The sequence below is a fragment of the Leptodactylus fuscus genome, chromosome 1 (assembly GCF_031893055.1).
Source record: "Leptodactylus fuscus isolate aLepFus1 chromosome 1, aLepFus1.hap2, whole genome shotgun sequence".
Lineage (NCBI taxonomy): Eukaryota > Metazoa > Chordata > Amphibia > Anura > Leptodactylidae > Leptodactylus > Leptodactylus fuscus.
In genome coordinates this window covers 283,354,330-283,373,521 of record NC_134265.1, presented here as the reverse complement: position 1 = coordinate 283,373,521, position 19,192 = coordinate 283,354,330, and the positions used below count along the sequence as shown (strand labels likewise).

The 19,192-nt window shown below is 40.3% G+C and overlaps 1 protein-coding gene across 2 annotated transcripts in view; it reads left to right on the top strand.

Annotated features, from left to right (window-relative positions):
• The window catches only part of LRBA (LPS responsive beige-like anchor protein), a 426,487-nt gene that overhangs the window by 44,426 nt on the left and 362,869 nt on the right, over positions 1-19,192 (top strand). For both annotated transcript variants that reach the window (XM_075287867.1, XM_075287860.1), the window contains exons 8-21: positions 75-221; positions 1,173-1,370; positions 2,294-2,427; positions 5,853-5,961; positions 8,242-8,394; positions 9,616-9,784; positions 10,285-10,364; positions 11,311-11,373; positions 11,636-11,733; positions 11,821-11,913; positions 12,699-12,807; positions 13,464-13,545; positions 18,481-18,604; positions 18,800-18,992. In XM_075287867.1, coding sequence (XP_075143968.1) covers positions 75-221; positions 1,173-1,370; positions 2,294-2,427; positions 5,853-5,961; positions 8,242-8,394; positions 9,616-9,784; positions 10,285-10,364; positions 11,311-11,373; positions 11,636-11,733; positions 11,821-11,913; positions 12,699-12,807; positions 13,464-13,545; positions 18,481-18,604; positions 18,800-18,992 — 1,752 coding nt within the window. The remainder of the gene's footprint in view (positions 1-74; positions 222-1,172; positions 1,371-2,293; positions 2,428-5,852; positions 5,962-8,241; positions 8,395-9,615; positions 9,785-10,284; positions 10,365-11,310; positions 11,374-11,635; positions 11,734-11,820; positions 11,914-12,698; positions 12,808-13,463; positions 13,546-18,480; positions 18,605-18,799; positions 18,993-19,192) is intronic.

Genomic DNA, 19,192 nt, shown 5'->3' with positions numbered 1-19,192 from the left:
TAGTTGGTTTTGAAAATATTTTTTTAAAGTATTTTACTTTCTTCATTTCTAACTTTTTGAAATTTCTTCTTCAGACTTTTGACAAGTGTTTCTTGGGTTCATCTGAAACAGCCGATGCTAACAGGGTCTTTTGTGGACAAATGGCTGCCGTCTATCTCTTCAGTGAAGCTCTCAATGCAGCTCAGATATTTGCAATTTATCAGCTTGGGCCTTCATACAAGGTAATGGTTTCTTTTTTCATTATTATGATTGTTTACTCAGGATATCTTGGGTCTTCTTATGGGTGGTAAAGTTGAAAGACCTATTATGAGCTTTTATTATGCATGTCAACAAGTCAGAGGTCCCTTTTCCAACTGGTTCTCCATGGCCAATTTGATCTTCCCCAAAAATGGCAATATCAGTAATTTGTGCACTCTTTCTGTGATGCCCTATAACAGTTAAAGAAACCCTATACTCTTATAGCCCTCCTTTCCTACTTCTATTCCCATGTGCTTCACTCCCAAAGACAGGGACAACCCATTGTTTCTCACCATGTATAAAACCTGGTAGGAAGGACACACCCGATCTTCCGCTGTTGGCGCTCTTATTTTCCTGGACATGTGCCATATACAAATTACCACACCCAAGTCATTGGTGTTTTACGCTGCAGGAATAGAATGACAATTTCTACCGCAGGTTTATTGCGCTTATTGTCAGGACTAATTCCGATGAGCAATTATCGGCTTTTCCCAAACATTCAATTGTTTACATATACCATTAACTATAATGTCTTTGAAACATTGTGATTTCACTGGAACGAAGCGGCCTAGGTGCATAAAACTCCATAGCATTATCCTTCTTCCATCAAACTTTACAGTGGGCACAATGTAGCCAGACAGGTAATTTTTTCCTGGCAATAGTCAAACCAATGTAGAGAAGCTAGATAGAGAAAGCTTCCACTGCTTTAGGGTCATGTGGTAGCATTGTGCTGTGCACCATTTCATCCAATACTTGGTGATGTAAGGCCATGAAATCCCAGATCCCTCACAGATGGGAGTCTGTTGATGATATTCCCTTTTGCATTTTCTATTTGCAGTTATTCAATATGTGATCTGTAATATCAATTTCATGAAATCTATGTACACAATCTTCTTACAGCAACAATTTATCATTTGTTTTTGTTTTTTTTTCAGGGCACATTTAAATTCAAGGCAGAAAGTGACCTTTTTCTTGCCGAGCACCACAAGTTGCTGCTGTATGATGGCAAGCTGTCCAGTTCAATTTCATTCACATACAACCCAAGAGCTACAGACGCTCAGCTCTGCCTGGAATCTTCTCCCAAAGATAACGCCTCTATATTTGTCCATTCTCCCCATGCCTTGATGCTCCAGGTATAGTTTCTATGGTAGCTGCCTTATTCTGTTCTGTGACTGAACATTATATGGCATGGCACAGTTGGCATTAACAACACTATATCTAGTTACCAATCTGATGGGGTAGAAACTCGAGGATTTGCTTCTCTGCTGAATTGTGAACATTACTATCCATAGAACAGGCAGATTACTACCTGTAATCCTCGGTTTCTGTTTCCCCTTCTGTTATTTCTATTATTGGTGCTTTCAAACAAGTATAGTATATAAAACGCTCAAACCTGATAGGAGTCAACAGGAATGGAAAACATAATTTGTAGGCCGCTGCGGAAGACCTCCGACTGAAGAGGATTGCAAGTTGTAATGAATGTCCCAAAATAAAACATCCAGCGCCAAAATAATTAAATCTTCACTTTTACTTATTCCATGATTAAAAAGTAATTACAAGTGGATCCAAGATTGCAAATACAGAAAGAATTGCTTACGCGTTTCGGGGCTTGTGTTTTCTTGCCCCTTACTCATAGCATGCTATGAGTAAGGGGCAAGAAAACGCAAGCCCCGAAACGCGTAAGCAATTCTTTCTGTATTTGCAATCTTGGATCCACTTGTAATTACTTTTTAATCTTGGAATAAGTAAAAGTGAAGTTTTAATTATTTTGGCGCTGGATGTTTTATTTTGGGACATTCATTACAGCTTTCAAACAACTACATACTGTATAACTATATTCTATATTTATGCTGAACATCTCTATTTCAGATTCCTATGTATATTTTAGTTGTACAAAGTGTCAAAGTTAAACCGTTCTTAGCTGGTTAATGGTACGGCCTTGCTAGACTGCTTTGTGTTGGCATCACACTTGGATACTTGTGAGATGTAGATTTTGCTTTTCCATTTTCATTGCTCTTGTGTAACTAATAGTTTTAATATTTATTACCTTTTCAAGGACGTGAAGGCCGTTTTAACTCACTCGATACAAAGTGCAATGCATTCCATTGGAGGAGTGCAGGTTCTCTTCCCTCTTTTTGCTCAGCTGGACTATAAGCAATACGGGTCTGATCACATTGACACTTCTGTCTGGTAAGAGACCTCTAGAGTGTTGTCTCTGAATGAGATTTCAGCTAGATATTGGACTATGACTGAATTGTGTGAGGTCAGGAGGCAAAATCTGGCCAAACTGCGAAATGCTATTTTAAAAAATAAGACTCATTTCTTATCTGGCGGATCACCTGACTTTTCAGGGCTCTTGGTCTAGTCCTTCCCACAGTTTTTTGCTTTCTTAGACTTAGTGATGACATTGTGTCGAAACAGGGGACTGGTGCAGCAATGCACCCCTAAGCCTGATGAGTCACTGCGGCCACATGTTACTCAATTGCTAAATTCAGGTAAATTAATACTGATGGAGAGAACTGAATCAGTGGCGCCAGAATCTTATGAGATCTGCCAGATAAGTAATGGACCTTTTGTTCATAGCCTTTACTCCCTCCATTGCAGAGATTTTGTCACATTTTGAAACTCCTTTTGATATCTTATCAGTGATTTACAATGTTACTGGCTCTTTGTGTTGTTTGGATAGTTATAAATGTTATATCTGCATTCTTCTTTTGTTAGCTATGTCTGGATTGTAATAAAAAATGAAATAAAGAATTAATCCCATCCAAACATGTGATGGTATATCGCTAGGATTCTATGTTTCAATGCTTTTTCCTGCAGAGTAGTATTCCTGACTGCTGAGAACTGCAGTTAATATGATTCACTTGAATATGGCTGTGCTGCTCTGCAGGGTACGACTGTGCAAAAGCTGCAGCCCTGAACTGGCAGTTCAGAATCTTCATTTTCTGCAGGTTGATCCTTCTAGCAATTGGTCATCACTTTGAGATAGGGATAACCCTTTGCATTTATGAAAGTACCTCCAAACCTTAACTGCAAGCTACTAGGGAAGTGGCTCATAATACTTTATGTACTTATTGATTTTTTAATTATGACAAAGAGTAAGATGAAGTTTTACCCTTTGAGCAAATTTTCACAGGGAAATGTAAGCAGGTTTCAAATGGAGGCAGCATGAGCATCACTTATAAACTAAAACCATAGTATTGTAGGGAAGTTCAGAGATTTCACTGGTATCTTTTTATTGTGACCCGTGCTCTAATGCTGAGAAATAATTTCTTTCTATATGCAGATGAGTGCCCAGGTAGTCTACGGGAATGTCTCAAGTAGCACTTGGCTACTCATTTGCATATTTATAAAATACCTCATTGGAATCTGTGTGGTCTACCCTAAGATACTGGGTTTAGTTTATGATTGAGTTGACAGGCTCCCCTTAAAGGGAGACTGTCACAATAAGACAGCATTTCAGCCCAGATAGATAGGTAAAGGTCATCTGAATCAAAAAGTGTTTCTCCCTTGTGACTCTGTGCCTTTGCTGCTAAAATATTGCAGTTATAGTTTTTTTTTATGTAAATGACCCAGTGTTGCAAAGGGGGTAACACCCTTGTTGCTCTAATTTACATATTGACATAAATGATGATGTTTCTACAATGGAGACACAAAGGGGAAACTGTTAGGTTAAGGTCACCTGAAATCTGGGGGGGGGGGGGGGGGGCCTGGGTGTACATCCTGGCAATATTCTGGGGACAATACCCTTTACAAGAAGTCTGAATTTTCTTTTAAAAGGTTAAAGAGGACCTTTCACCACTCCAAGCCTGTGCAGCTTTCTGCCCCATGTTATAGACACTGCTGCACAGACTCTGGTGCACTTTGAAATATCTCCCTAGCCCCCCTCGTTTTGGAGCTCTGAGCCCCGTTAATTCTGGTGCCCTGTATGTTAATTAAGCCTTTACAGTCAGAAGGGCGTTTCTGACTATAAAAGCAAGAACTACGTCAGTCTGACACTGTCCAATTAGCATTGGACAGTGTCGACCTGCTTCTGCTGTGTGCTCTTGTGAGTTCTCGGGAGATCAGGCAGTCCTCTCTTCACAGGGCTGCACAGAAGACCCGGAGAAGCGATCCAGGCTGTGTAGGAGAACTTCACTGACATTGCTACAGGTGAGTAAAGAAACCCCTAAGCAATGAGCATAAGTACCCAGTACACCCTGTGGACCTAGGTCTATCCCCATATACAACGAGCATTAACCCCTATAGCCCCTAGGCAATGCTCATTGCCTAGGGGCTATAGGGTTAATGCTCGTTGTATAAGGGCTAGACCTAGGTCCACAGGGTGTACTGGGCACTTATGCTCATTGCTTAGGGGTTTCTTTACTCACCTGTAGCAATGTCAGTGAAGTTCTCCTACACAGCCTGGATCGCTTCTCCGGGGTCTTCTGTTCAGCCCTGTGAAGAGAGGACTGCCTGATCTCCCGAGAACTCACAAGAGCACACAGCAGAAGCAGGTCGACACTGTCCAATGCTAATTGGACAGTGTCAGACTGACGTAGCTCTTGTCTTTATAGTCAGAAACGCCCTTCTGACACTGAATGGCTTCATTAACATACAGGGCGCCAGAATTAACGGGGCTCAGAGCTCCAAAACGAGGGGGGCTAGGGAGAGAATTCAAAGTGCACCAGAGTCTGTGCAGCAGTGTCTATAACGTGGGGCAGAAAGCTGCACGGGCTTGGGGTGGTGAAAGGTCCTCTTTAATGATCTAAAGATCTGTAGAGTCTTACCTATAAGCATTAGTGGTTTCTTATTATGTATCTGCTGTTAATGGCGCCATTATGGTTTCATGTCTCTCTAAGGCATGTGCAATGTGGAAAGTCTGCCAGTAGTTTCCTTCTCAACACTACCTCTCCCACTCTTCTCTTGAGGCTTTGCAACACTTTCTAACGAAACAAATCACTCCATATGTGTAGAATATTTTCGATTATCTGCTGCTATGTACAATATGTCCTGTTATTATTAAGGCAAATATGAAACAACAAATAGCTGTGATAAGCCCATAATATAGGAAATCCATGGACATGAGAGCTAAAAGATCCCTGATAGAAAAAAGTTTTGAGGCTCGATTCTCAACTACACATCGTTTCCGTTTGGAGGTCCGCTTAGAAACCCCCGAACGGAATCCTAATCTGCATAAAAAAGTGGTTACCTAAGGAAACCCGTAGACCCCATAGACTATAATTGGGTCCATGTGCTTTCTGCTCGGTTTCCACATGAAAAATACAGAAAGAAAAGTGCTGCTCGTAGGACTTTTCTCTCAGCATATTTCATGCAGATAGGGGAATGGAATGGACAAAATGCAGATGTGAATCGGGCCTGAGCACAATGAACTAAGGTGCTTGCTGTCTGAGTGGCAACACAAACAGCAAGTCCTTACCCAGACATTCTCGTACCCTTATTTTGCCCTTATTTTGAGCTGTGAGAAGCCCTGTCTGAGCACTGTACAGGCAACATAGAACAGCAAAACTATGTGTAAACCGTGTGGAGGCAGCTTTTTATTGTTAACAATATTGTCTTTACATGGTTTTCCTTTTTCCAGAAATTAATACTTTTGCATTTTTCCTCTCAAGCTCTACTCTTTTGGCCTTCATTTTGGAGTTGCTGAAAAACTCTCTCGCTATGCAAGAACAGATGCTCTCTTCAAAGGGCTTCCTTGTAATAGGGTACAGTCTTGAGAAGGTAAGGTCTCCCTGACTAATGATGTATTTGTGGACTATTGGCATCAGTGACAAATTGACAGATTGCAATGGTAACCTGAACATCTGCAAATCTAGTATTTTGTGTGAAACTTTTTTTTTTTTTTCCCCTTCTTTACTAGAAGGGTATCTGACATGTTCTAAATTTCTGTTGCAGTGATTTATCCTATACATACCTACAATGATTTGCAAAAGCATTCATACCCCTGAGCTTTTTTCTCATTTTGTCACCTAGCAACCACAAACTTAAATGTACTTTATTGAGATTTTAAGTGATAGAGCAACACAAAGTAGCAGATAATTATGAAGTGGAAGGAAAATAATACATGGTTCCCAAAATTTTAATCAAATAAAAATGTGAAAAGTGTGACGTGCAAAAGTATTCATCCCCCTATATCACTACTTTTGTAGAGCCACCTTTCCCTGCAATTCAGGCTGCAAGTCTTTTGGGGTATGTCTCAACCAGCTTTGCACACCTAGAGACTGAGATTTTTTTCACATTCTTATTTGCAAAATAGATGAAGCTCAGCCACATTGGATGGAGAGCCTCTGTGAACAGCAATTTTCATGCCGTGACACAGATGCTCAATGGGATTTAGGTCTGGACTTTGACTGGGCCATTGTAACAATAATATTCTTTCATATAACCATTCCACTGTAGCTCTGACTGTATGTTTAGGGTCATTGTCTAGCTGGAAGGTGACTCTTCTTCCCAGTCTCACGTCTTTTGCTGCCTCCAACAGGATTTCTTCCAGGATTGCCCTGTATTTAGCTCCATCCATCTTCCCATTAACTCTGACCAGCTCCCTGTACATGCTCCCTGTACATGCTACATGTCACAGTGTGGATGGTGTGTTTAGGGTGATGAGCGGGGTTACTTTTCCACCACACATAACAATTTGCATTTAGGCCAAAAAAATTTACTTTGGTCTCATCTGACCAGAGCATCTTCCACATGTTTGCTGTGTCCACTAAGTGGCTTGTGGCAAACTGTACTTCTTATGTCTAAGGGCCAGATTTGTGGAGTGCACAAGTTATAGTTGTCCTGTGGACAGAGTCTCCCACTTGAGCTGTGGATTTCTGCAGCTCCTCCAGAGTGACCATGGACCTCTTGGCTGCTTCTCTGACCTGTATTCTCCTTGTGCGATCTGTTAATTTTGGTAGACGGTCATGTCTTGGCAGGTTTGCAGTTGTAGAATACTTTTTCCATCTTTGGATGATGGGTTGAACAGTGCTTCTTGGAATGATATGTTTTTATAGGCTAACTCTGCTTTAAACTTCTCTACAACTTTATCTCTGACCTGTCTGGCTAGTTGCTGGTCTTCATGTTGCTGTTTGTTCACTAGTGTTCTCTAACAAACCACTGAGGCCTTCACAGAACAGGTGTATTTATACTAACACTAAATTACACAAAACTGGACTCTATTAAATAATAAGGTGACTTCTGAAGGCAATGCTATGCACTGGATTTTACTTAGAGGTATCTCAGTACAGGGGGCTGAATACTTTTGCATGTCACACTTTTCAGGTTTTTATTTTATTTAAAACTTTGAAAAACGTATCATTTTCCTTCCACTTCATGATTATCTGCTACTTTGTGTTGGTCAATCACTTAATATCTCAATAAAATGCATTTTAAGTTTGTGGTTGTAAGGTGACAGAATGTGAAAAAGTTCAAGGGGTATGCATACTTTGCAGGCCTTTTCAAATGAATCCATGAACATGCTACAGAAACCACCTCCTTTAGATGTATAGAATGGATTTCTGCTGTTTGTACCCTTTCACTACTAAAACTTCGTCTCAAGAAAGTTCAAAGGCCTTCTGCCCTAGTCTCAGAACTGATAGTCTGTATTTTTACAGTGTATTTGTTGGTTTTGATCAAATGTATCTTTGTTCTCAGTAGATAACATGAAAGTAACTAGGGACTCCAATTACAATTCTGAGAGTTGTGTGTATCAGGCTTCCTGCTGGGACTTTCATGTGGGAAGTTTTCATCATGTGTTTTATTAAATGTATTATGCCATTTTTTGCAGGGGTTAATGTGTTTTGTGATTTTTCTGTATTATTTTACAGTTAAATGACTGCAGTTTTATATGGTGTATGTAACAACACAGGTTCCAAGATAGTGAAGGTTTATACAGTGTGTTTTTTTTTTTTTTTTTTTTTTTTTTTGTTACCTTCTAAGGGAAAAAATATTTCCTAATAGTCTGAATATGAATTGTAACTTATGTTGTCTTTCATGCTCTTCTTTATTTCTCTATAGTCTTCCAAAACACACGTTACTACAACTGTGTTAGACCTTAGCCTGGCATTCTCAAAATACCTGAGCACTCTGCAAAACGGGATTCCTTTACTAAAACAGTTGTGTGACCACATTTTACTCAACCCAGCAATATGGATTCATACACCTGCAAAGGTAAGCAGAAGAATATGAGCTCACACTAAGGGAAATCTCTGACTGTTTTCATTGCTACCTCTTCTCCTTCCCCTATTGGTCTCTGCACATCCTGCTGCAGCTTGATGTCCCGATATGAACATTAGACACGGCTGTAGTGGTCAGATGTCTCTGCCAGGATATTACTGCTGCATTAAAAAGGCAGGGAGCAGCAAGGATTGTTAAAGAGGACACATGCGGTTTTATATCCTGCTAGAAAGCCGACAGTGCGTTATACTGTCAGAGGGGGCGTTCTTTACCATCCAGCCATGACGCTAACCTCCTGACAGTACTCGTCCATAGCTTGGGTGGTAAGGAACGCCCACTCTGAGTGTACAGCACTATGGACTCTACTGTCGGGAGGGGTGTTCCTCACAGACTGTCAGAAACGCCCTTTTGACAGGAAGAGCTACAGTAACAGCACGACTAACTCTTTACCAGGGGCACATAATGGGAAAGCAGATAGTGCACTAAATTCATCACACTGTTGGCTTTCTAGCGGTATATAAAACCGCACGTGCCAGAGGACATGAAAGGTCCTCTTTAAGAGGAGTATGACTTCTTTTGTTTTTAACCAGTCATCTCTCCTGGTTTGTAAGTTTTAATGAATACTTGTATTCCCAATAAATAATGTTTCTGGATTTCTGTGTAATGTACAGGCCAGGTTATTAGTATGCTCAGAGGTGTTCATTGTTCTAACCTGCGCAATGTTATCTGTGGATACACATATAGAGATACAATAACAGAAGCTTTGATGAAGGCGCAGTTATATCAGTTATTACGGCTTAGTAGTCAAGTGCTCTTTGCTGAGCCAAGACTGCTCCATTAGCCATCAGTTACAGTGAACAGAAGAGAAGTGGTGGCCTGGAACAGGGACTGACGTGTCCTGCCCAGCCTGTGCTACTTGATAGCCGAGGTGGTCTGAAACTTAGCCATGGAGCTGTAGGCACTGAGGAGTCATATTCAGCAGTACCTTACAGAGCAAGATGGATAAAAGCAGTTTTTTGAGTAAAACACTTCAGCCAGTCTAAGATACAACTTTAAATATGGTCTTGGGGATGGGATTACCCTTTAATAACCCCTCCCCAAAAAAACAAAAAAAACAAACAAAAAACAAAAAAAAAAAACATACCTATCGGGACTGACAGGTTCTCTTTAATGCTTTATTTCTATTGAGTAGTACTTTTGTTTTTTGCTTAATAGGTCCAGTTGGCATTGTACACGTACATGTCTACAGACTTCATCAGCACAGTTAACATATACAATGCGGTGCGGAGAATAGGCACTGTCCTTCTTGTGATGCACACTTTGAAATATTTCTACTGGATTGTAAATCCCCAGGATCGTAGTGGAATTGTTCCAAAAGGACTTGGTATGTTGTTTTTTAAAGGGAATCTGTCACCATGAAAATGCAGTATAATCTGCATCAGCATGTTATAGAGCAGGAGGAGCTGAGCAAATTGACTGCCATACAGTTTTGTGGGAAAAGATTCAGTATAACTTGTCATTTATCCACTTCTTTCTCTTTTTTCCCATGCTTAGAAGGAGTAATGGAGTCCAGTGGGCTGCTCTGTCAGTGGCTATGCATACAAAGATAACCGCCAGTCACTGATAGGACCGCCTTCTGGACTCAGCTACTCCAAGTACAGAAAGAACAGAGAATTCCATGGATAAATGACGAGTTATACAGAATTTTTTCCCACAAAATTAAATATCAGTCTATTCAGCTTCTCCTGCTCTAGAACATGCTGTCTGCAGATTAGACTGTATTTTCTTAGTGACCAGTTTCCTTTCACCTCTAGTAGCTAGAATTGTATTCATGTATGCATATTTAATTTTTGTTAACTTTGTGTTCCATCTTTGTTACCCAAGATGGACCTCGTCCTAATTCAAAGGAAGTACTGACATTAAGAGCATTCTTGCTCATCTTCATCAAGCAGTTGGTGATGAAGGTAATCTACACTTTGTTTCTCAAAGGGAACTTCTCTGCATTCAGTGCAAGGTTTTAAGCAGAAACCCATATAAACCCAGACTTAGGCTCTGGGCACATCCTGTTAAAGGGGTTTTACGGGTAATTTTTTTAAAGGTCTGTTAGCGCTATTAATGGGTTAATAAATGCAACCAAATACCTTTTAGCAGTGTTTGGAGTGAGTTCTGGGTGTCTCTGGGAGCTCTTGGTATCTACTGCATTTGTTTACTAGGTTCAGCTTCCTGCTAAGTAACTTCTACAATAGCTCCCCTCTCACCTCACTCTCTCCCTCCCATACACCCCCTTTCCTGTCTGTCTAGATGGTCTCTAGCTATCCTGCCCACTACTAGCCCATCCCAACCTACTCATCCAAAACCTGTCCCCATTATACTCCCCTCTCTTCCAGGCTACCTCCTGCACCGTCTTTTCTGTTTGCTGGCAGACACTATTATCCCAGCGCTGCTCTGTGCTCTGCAGCTGATGATCTACCTCTACTGTGCAGGCGTGGTTGCTCCTCACAAGTCTGCGCAGTAGAGGGGGTTTATCAGCTACAGAGCAGCGCTGGCAGTCAGAAAAGACGGAGGAGTCATCCCACAAGAGGAAGCATGGAAGGAATGAAGGGAGGTAAGTATGAGGGAGTGAGTGGAGGGGTGGGAAAGTAGTAGTGACATTCCATTTCTGGAAACTGGGAAACGGTTCATCACTGCATAACCAGTAAGTGTCCATGGGATATGGATAAATATAAATTTTTGAGAAATGATGTTATTTAGAAAGTAGGCTGGGGGGAGGGTGTTTTATCCCGGACAACCCCTTTAAGGATAATTTTTAAACATTTGTGACTTAAAAAAAACGTGTAGAATTTCTTTTTCATTGAGAAAAGTAGATGAGCTATTGCCTGTATTTTTTTTTTTTTTTTCTGTATTTTAAAGGATTATGGAGTCAAAGAAGATGAGTTGCAGGCAATTCTCAATTATCTTCTGACAATGCACGAAGTAAGTAAATTAAAGTTTCTATGAAAATAGGATAGTAGAGATGGTTAGTGTGCAGATTTTCCACTAGGTGGCACTGTATGTTCTGTGGTATGCTTCAGTGGTCGACAGTTACAGCTGTGTAATTTAGATTTGTGATATATAAAAAAAAAAAAAAAAAAAAAAAAAATCAGAATGCCATTAACTTTCTGCAAAAGTTTTAAAATGGAATATGTGTCATCACTCTGCATCGTTGCTCTTCCCGTTTGATCTACAATCTACTTAGGACGACAACTTGATGGATGTCCTGCAGTTACTTGTTGCACTGATGTCTGAACACCCACATTCAATGATTCCAGCTTTTGATCAAAGAAATGGATTAAGGTGTGATATACTTCTTCATTTTTATGACCATACTGTCTGTGAATCTTCTTTCTGTAACATATTTATGTATTTCTTTAAATATTAAAGGGTGGTTTATAAACTACTGGCATCAAAGAGTGAAGGAATTCGAGTCCAAGCTTTAAAAGTCCTGGGATACTTTTTGAAGCACTTGTCACCAAAGTAAGCAAGACTTTATTAATAATAATAATAATAATAATTATTATTATTATTATTATTATTATTATTATTATTATAATATATATTTATATATATATATATATTTATATATATATATATATATATATATATATAATTTTATTTATTTTAAGTTTTGTTTTTTTGTTTTTTGTTGGAGTGGGGTGTTATAAAACTGGTTAACTGAGAAGCATTTTGGACAGGCATAAGCACTACATATAATGTGTCCTATCATCAGGTTATGCTTCCTACTCAACCATATAAATTTATCTGAAGGTGTAGAATGGGGGAACAAGTTCTTTTGGATTCAGAATATGATTATTACATTGTGTCGCTATAGACGTTCATGTAATATAGTACTACTTACTACAAAACTAACTAAACGGTCACAAAACAATTGCCTTTATGTTTTTTAAGAAGCTGCTCTAGGAAACAAATTATGGTTTTACACACATTTACCACATATTGATTGGCTTATTTTCTGATAAAAAGTGCTAAAATTTTTCTTAGGTTTTGATGCAGGGTGTTGAATCTTAAGACACACCCATTCCAAATAGCCACTCCCCTTTTCTGTAAGCCTCACCTACATGTTGTGCAAGGTGCAGAAACCGTCCAAGTGTCTAAAGCTGTTACATGTGCAACAATTTTTTTAAGCAAATTGTTCCCAAATGTTGGCACATTTTCTATACTACATTGATATAATGCCTCATTGTGTCAAACTATTTTATGTATCTGATGTTACTTTTATCTTTTTTTTCTTTTTGCTACAGGAGGAAAGTAGAGATTATGCAGGGCCATGGGTTGTTCTCTCTGTTGGCTGAAAGGTTAATGCTAGAGGCAAAAACAATCACGATTACAACTTACAATGTTTTGTTCGAGGTAACTTCCAGTCCATTGTTTTCTTCTAAAATTGCTATTGCTTCTATGTACACGCCTTTTAATGGGGGAAAAAAGAGAATAAGACTCCTAGCACTGGCTGATCTCCTGCAGGAATCGGGTATAAGCCTGTTGACAGCCCCATACACATTAGATGGTTGGTCGATCCTACAACAACTTTACTACACATGCTTATATGTTTTATTATGTACATATCTAGAAAAAAAGGAAAGTGATAAGAAAGATACTGTTAACGCTGGGTTCACACTAGCGCCCGGACTCTGTTTTCAGGTTTCCGTCTTCTGCATGCAGAAGATGGAAACCTGTCAGACCGGGTCCGGCTGTGAACGCCGGTAAAAAAACGTTTTTTTTTTTAAACCGGACACAAAGTCCTGCATGTCCGACTCTGTCCGGTTTAAAAAAACGGTTTCGCGGCGGCGAGCATAAAACACTCAACGGCGCTCACGGCCAGACATCTTTCAAACCCATTCAAATGAATGGGTATGAAAGAGTCCTGCAGCTTTCCGTCTCCTGCTCAGTTTTGTGCAGGAAACGGAAATCTGTATGAACGGAGACTGGGCGCAGATGTGAATGAGTCCTTAGCGGTGTGCCAACTAGGTATCATGAAAAGTTAACTTTTTGACGCTTTTGTTTTTCAGATTCTCATAGAACAAATTAGCACACAGGTCATGCATAAGCAACACCCCGACCCAGATTCCTCAGTCAAGATCCAAAATCCCTGTAAGTATAAAACAAAAAAAACAAAAAAACATTTTATTGGTTTTGCTGACTAAATCCATGGAGACTTTAGAGACGTGTTCCAGCAGAGCAGGCAGGAAGAAAATCTAAGAACTGGAGTGATGGAGGATCACAAATGCAGCAGGGGTAAATTGGCTACCTAGCCTCCTAATACTCAGTGTTGGTGGAGATCCTGATCCTGATCCTGAGCAGCAGCACAAAAACAAACCCCCAAATATAGTATAGTACAATGCTTAATAGGACAGTGCCTCCAAAGTCTGTATAATGTCATTAGCAATCAGAAAAACATATACATTGAATCTAGGTCAAATACAGCCAGATTAACAACACACTTTTTACAATGGCAGTAGGTATGTATCAAGAGGGCTCAAAGAGCAACCACTCGGAGGGAGAAACAGGTGCTCATGCCCGACACGTGTTTTGCCAGTGAACGGCTGTGTCAGGAGTTGGACTAAGCTAGTCAGAAATCTGATTCTTTCCCATTTACTATCCTAGTTTCCTATCCTGAACACACAGTTTTCTATAGACCATACCAGAAGTATTTTGTTTTTTCATTCCTATTGTGGGAGGATCAGAGTAATTCAGCAGAAAAACAATAAAGTTTGAAGAAGATCGTAACCTCATAGACACTTGCCTGAGGCTTGGGTGCTTTCGTGGTTCGGGATTGGCAAAGGTCTCCTCTTGGCAAGTCTTTATTGTTCTTGGCGGAGAGAAAATTGTAATGAGCATTGCAATAAATTAAAGAGGCTCATTCCTAGCATCACCTGCTACAAGAAGGGGCCATTTCCATTGTGAGTCTTCTCTGCCACATAGACTTTTTTCTACCAGTAGTCACAGCTCAGAAATGCGTATCAAGCATAGTTGAGATCCACTGGTTTGTCACTTAGTGATCATGATGTCCTGAGTATATTTTGTCAGCAGATGTCACCAAAGGGCTAATTTCCACAGGATAAAAAAAACAAAAAACAAAAAAAAACTATCAAATTTGGCACGGTTCCCATTGGGAAATAGATGTTGGCCTCTTCACCAGTATACAATGGGTTGACATTCTGTGCATCCTTGATGTGGTTTGATAATACTTGCCTGCTTCATATGCTGTGGCAGTGTATATTTATTGGTTCTTTCTGGAGGTGTTTTTGGTGTGGTTGTGTGAGTTTATGGGGTGCAGTTACAAGTGCAGACTTAAGTGTGCCTACTGAGTTTTCTTTGGGGAGAGATTGACGTGGAGTCCCCTTTAGCCCTGAGGATCTTGCCTATTCTTCTATAGCGTAGAAAACTACTGTCATTCCACAGGCTTGATCCTAGTGTCCCATCCATTGTTGATTTTAAAACAGAGATAAACCTTATTGTACATCTTGAGCCTGGTATTTATCTGAAAAGGAAGGTCCCTCGTAGATAAGAGGCATTATGAGGCCTGGCTAGTAGGGTTGAGACGATCTTGATTTTTCAGGATCGATTTTAAAATCCGATTTCCGATCATTTTTCATTCGAACCCGATCTCGATCCCAATGCAAGTCAATGGGATTTTTTTATTAATCGGAGATCGGATTTTAAAAGCAATCCTATTCACTATACAGCATGGAATCTAACAATTAAACGCTTTAATTGTTAGAATCCACGCTGTGTAGTGAATCACTAAGTAGCCAGAGGATTTTTTTTAATCCTCTGGCTACTTAATCCCCCCTGGTGTCCACTTACCTCCAGAGATAGCTGCTCCGGTGTTCTTCTCGCTGCCACTCCACGCTGCTCTTCTTTGCCTCGCTGCTCCCTGCCTCCCAAGTTAGGAGAGTGTGGGCGGGTACTGGGAGGGGAGATGTCACGTCTCCCCGCCCTGTACCCGCCCACCCTCTCCTAAGCCACGAGCCCCGCCTTCCTAGCTCTTTAAACACTAATCTGGGAGGCAGGGGCAGCGAGGCAAAGAAGACTGCAGCGTGGAGTGGCAGCAAGAAGAACACCGGAGCAGCCATCTCTGGAGGTAAGTAGCTATGAGACATGTTAGTTTAGTCTCCCTTTAGAACGAATGGAGGCAGCCAGCGCGCAGGGGGTAAGGCTGTGTGCTGGCTGCTTCCATTCATTATTATGGAACCACAGCGGAGCCTTCACACTGAGTATACACTATATACTCAGTGTGAAGGTTAAGGGGAAATAGTGGGGAAATAATCCTCGATCCCACCTAAATAGATCGTGTTCGGAATTCCGATCGGCGATCGAGAAATTTTCTCGATCGCCGATCGGAATCCGTTCTTTTCCGAACACGATCGCTCAACCCTATTGGCTAGATATTGGACTCCCCTTTGATGGCCAGGATGTTTCTCTGGGACGTTGCGGATAGGTCACATTCTTAGTAGGCCTTCTCATTGTTAACTATCATAAATGTTGATCCTTCACTCCGATTCGCCTCTTCAACAATTTTTTTTATACTGTGACATCTGAGGACTATGTATGTTGTTATATTTCTTTTTCCTATATTTTTTTTATGCCCTGCATAATGTTGTTGGACGGCGTCATCACATTTGCAATGCTTGCTTGGAAGGGAATGTTTGGGATTGTTATAGATTTGTCATATTTTCAGTTCAACTTTTGTTGCTTTCCTTGTTTTACCTTTTGATTGTTTTTTATCAAAAGTGGAAAATGTAGCAAGATAAGAGTTTTTTATCCTTAAAAAATGACCAGATTTTAATACAATAAAAGCTGGCATTGGGCTTGAAAATCTAGTCACCGGAGGCAGTTTTAAGTGAGGCTTCTGTACTAGTGGCTTACCCCTCTTGACTTGCCAATTCCTTGGAGCGGAGATTATGCATCGGCCAGATTTATATGGCTGCTAAGTTTGCCATGGAAATGATTAATTCTCTCACCCTCTTTTTATCTGAGATTTTCCTTGGCAATATTCTCGTGTTCACAGGATTTAACAGAGTGTTTGGAATGAATCAACATGTTATGTGGCAGAAATTTTCAGTGGGGTTTTATTTTCTTTTAATCTTGAATCCTCGCATATAGAAAGCATCTGTCTGATAGACTGACAACTCCGGTCTCTGTGAACTGGGACAATATTTGTGATTCACTGCGTGCTGGGTGCCTGCTATATGTCTTGTTGAGTTCTGATAGTTACAAAAAGATGCAAATATTGACCTAGTGCTCTGCGATTCAGATGTCTGCGCACCATAAATAATACCTTAAGTCATTTTTTTCACAGATGTCTCTTGGTTGCAGGCAATTCTTTATTGTTGTGACACTTATTTGCTGAAGAAATTTTGTTTCTAAATGTCTTTTGCTTTATGCTGGGTTATTATTTATATTCTACACTGCTTTGTTGGATAAATTTGAAATATTTAAAGTGTATGTGCTAAATTATTTTATTGCAAAGTTGTATTGCTGGTCAAACGAGTTGAAGATGGCTGTACACCTCAGTGGAATGTTTATGCAGATATTCATCCTGACTCCCCATACATATGTATGCTAAGCTTAGCCGAGTGTTCATGTGTTCTACATGTAAAGAGAGAAGTTTGCTGCTGCTGCTAAACACCTCTGGCAGTAACTTATCTCCATTTAGTCCAAAACGGTTAGGTGTGTTAACATCCAGCATGACCAATCCTTCTTTCTCCTCAACATCTGACATCTGGGGAAGAGTCATATTCCCCCCTATACACATTAGATGGTTGGCAGATCCCTCCAAAATCAGTAGTTTTGGCCAACATTAATCTGTGTATGGCGACATTAACTGCCTTTTGGCTACTTGTCATTGAGGAGGCTTATTCATACAATTATAGACACCCATAACGCAGCAAATTCTTCCACCTGTCCAAGTCTATAAAACAACATTGTGTTTCCTGAGTGGCCCAGATCAGTGATTCCCCTGAATTATTCGGATGATAAATGCTGAATTCCTACTATTTCATGTAGCAGGTACTCTTCATTGCAATGGCCATGCTGTAGTATAGACCAAGTTCTACTCTTTACACTACCTGTCACTATGCAAACAGTGTTGACTAAATCGGACTCTGTAGAGAAACAACTCATTGGCAGGGAGAATGGTAACTCTCAGTTGTCAATTTATTCAGAATGTTTTAGGAGGAGTCAGAAAGGAAAAGCACAACGTTGAATTATAGGAAATTGTGCGTCAGAATTATTGTTTTATGAGGAATACAAGAATCTGCTAAAAAAGACATTTCAGGAAAGTGAAAGTTCTTCTTTAGGCTAAGGTCCTACGTGGCGTCCACGGCGGCAAGCGCATTGCGGTTCTTTCCCACAGCGCTTTAGACAGAAAGTTTGCAGAGGTTTCAATTATACCTATGGGAAAACCACTGGCATTTCTGCAGGTGTAATTGACATGCTGCAATTTCCAAAACCGCACCGGTTATGGAAATTGCAATGTATCCACAGCACAAATTTTACTGCAAAGTGGGCACAGGATTTGCAAGAATCCTATCCACTTTGCCCTGACTGTAAAACGCCACGATTTTTTACACCACATGGGTATAGTTGTTTCAGCACGCAGAATTTTCTCACAGAAAATATGTCTGATTCTAGTCCATAAAATTGAAGAACTTCCTCAGTGTCTTATAGCTAGAACAGGGGTAGGGAACGTACGGCTCTCCAGCTGCTGTGAAACTACAACTCCCTTCATGCTCCAATCACTTCCATGGGAGATGTAAGAGCAGCAGAGCAATGCTACATGCTGGGAGTTGTAGTTTTTGCAACAGTTGGAGAGCCGTACATTCCCTACCCCTGAGCTGGAACGTCCCCCCCCCCCCTTTGTACAATAGTTTTAACTTTTCAGTATAGCAAAGTTACAGAACTCCATAAACCTCATGCATCAGTAAACAAGTAGAATAGTCAGCCATAGTTACACCACTAACTTGACTTTTTCTATCTCAGATGGTATTGATTTGTAAACTTCTGATTCTGATATTTTTCTAGTGGTTCTGAAAGTTATAGCTACTCTCCTTCGGAATTCTCCTCCATCTCAAGAGGTCATGGAGGTGCGGAGGATGTTCCTCTCGGACATGATAAAACTATTTAATAACAGCAGAGAAAACAGAAGGTATGTGGCTTATTTGTGTACAGGGAGACTTTGCTTGTGTCCTTGTACATAGTAATAATCAGCCAGTGACTTATTACATGTTCTTAATCCTGATAGCTGTAAACTCAGTCCTTCATATTCTGTGTCCATTTTTAGTTGACAAAAATGTATTTTTTAACCAGCCCTTTTACCATACCCTGTGTGTTCTACCTGCAGGAGCTTGCTGCAGTGTTCTGTCTGGCAAGAATGGATGCTTTCTTTGTGCTATTTTAACCCACAAAACACAGAGGAGCAGAAGATTACAGAAATGGTTTATGCCATCTTTCGCATTCTCCTTTACCATGCAGTTAAATATGAGTGGGGTGGATGGCGCGTGTGGGTGGATACAATCTCTATCACACATTCTAAGGTAACTATATAGATCCAGTTTCATGACTGATTCTGATTAAACATTGAATGTTCCTTATGCACTCTGTACCTGTAATAGTTTATAAAGGTGAAGTGTTGATCTAGAAGTCAAAGTCAACGTTCCCTCCCTCCCCCTTCAGTTTTCCCCAGTTCTTGTAGAAAAAAATCCCTTCTACCTCTAAATCTGTCAGAGTAAATTGC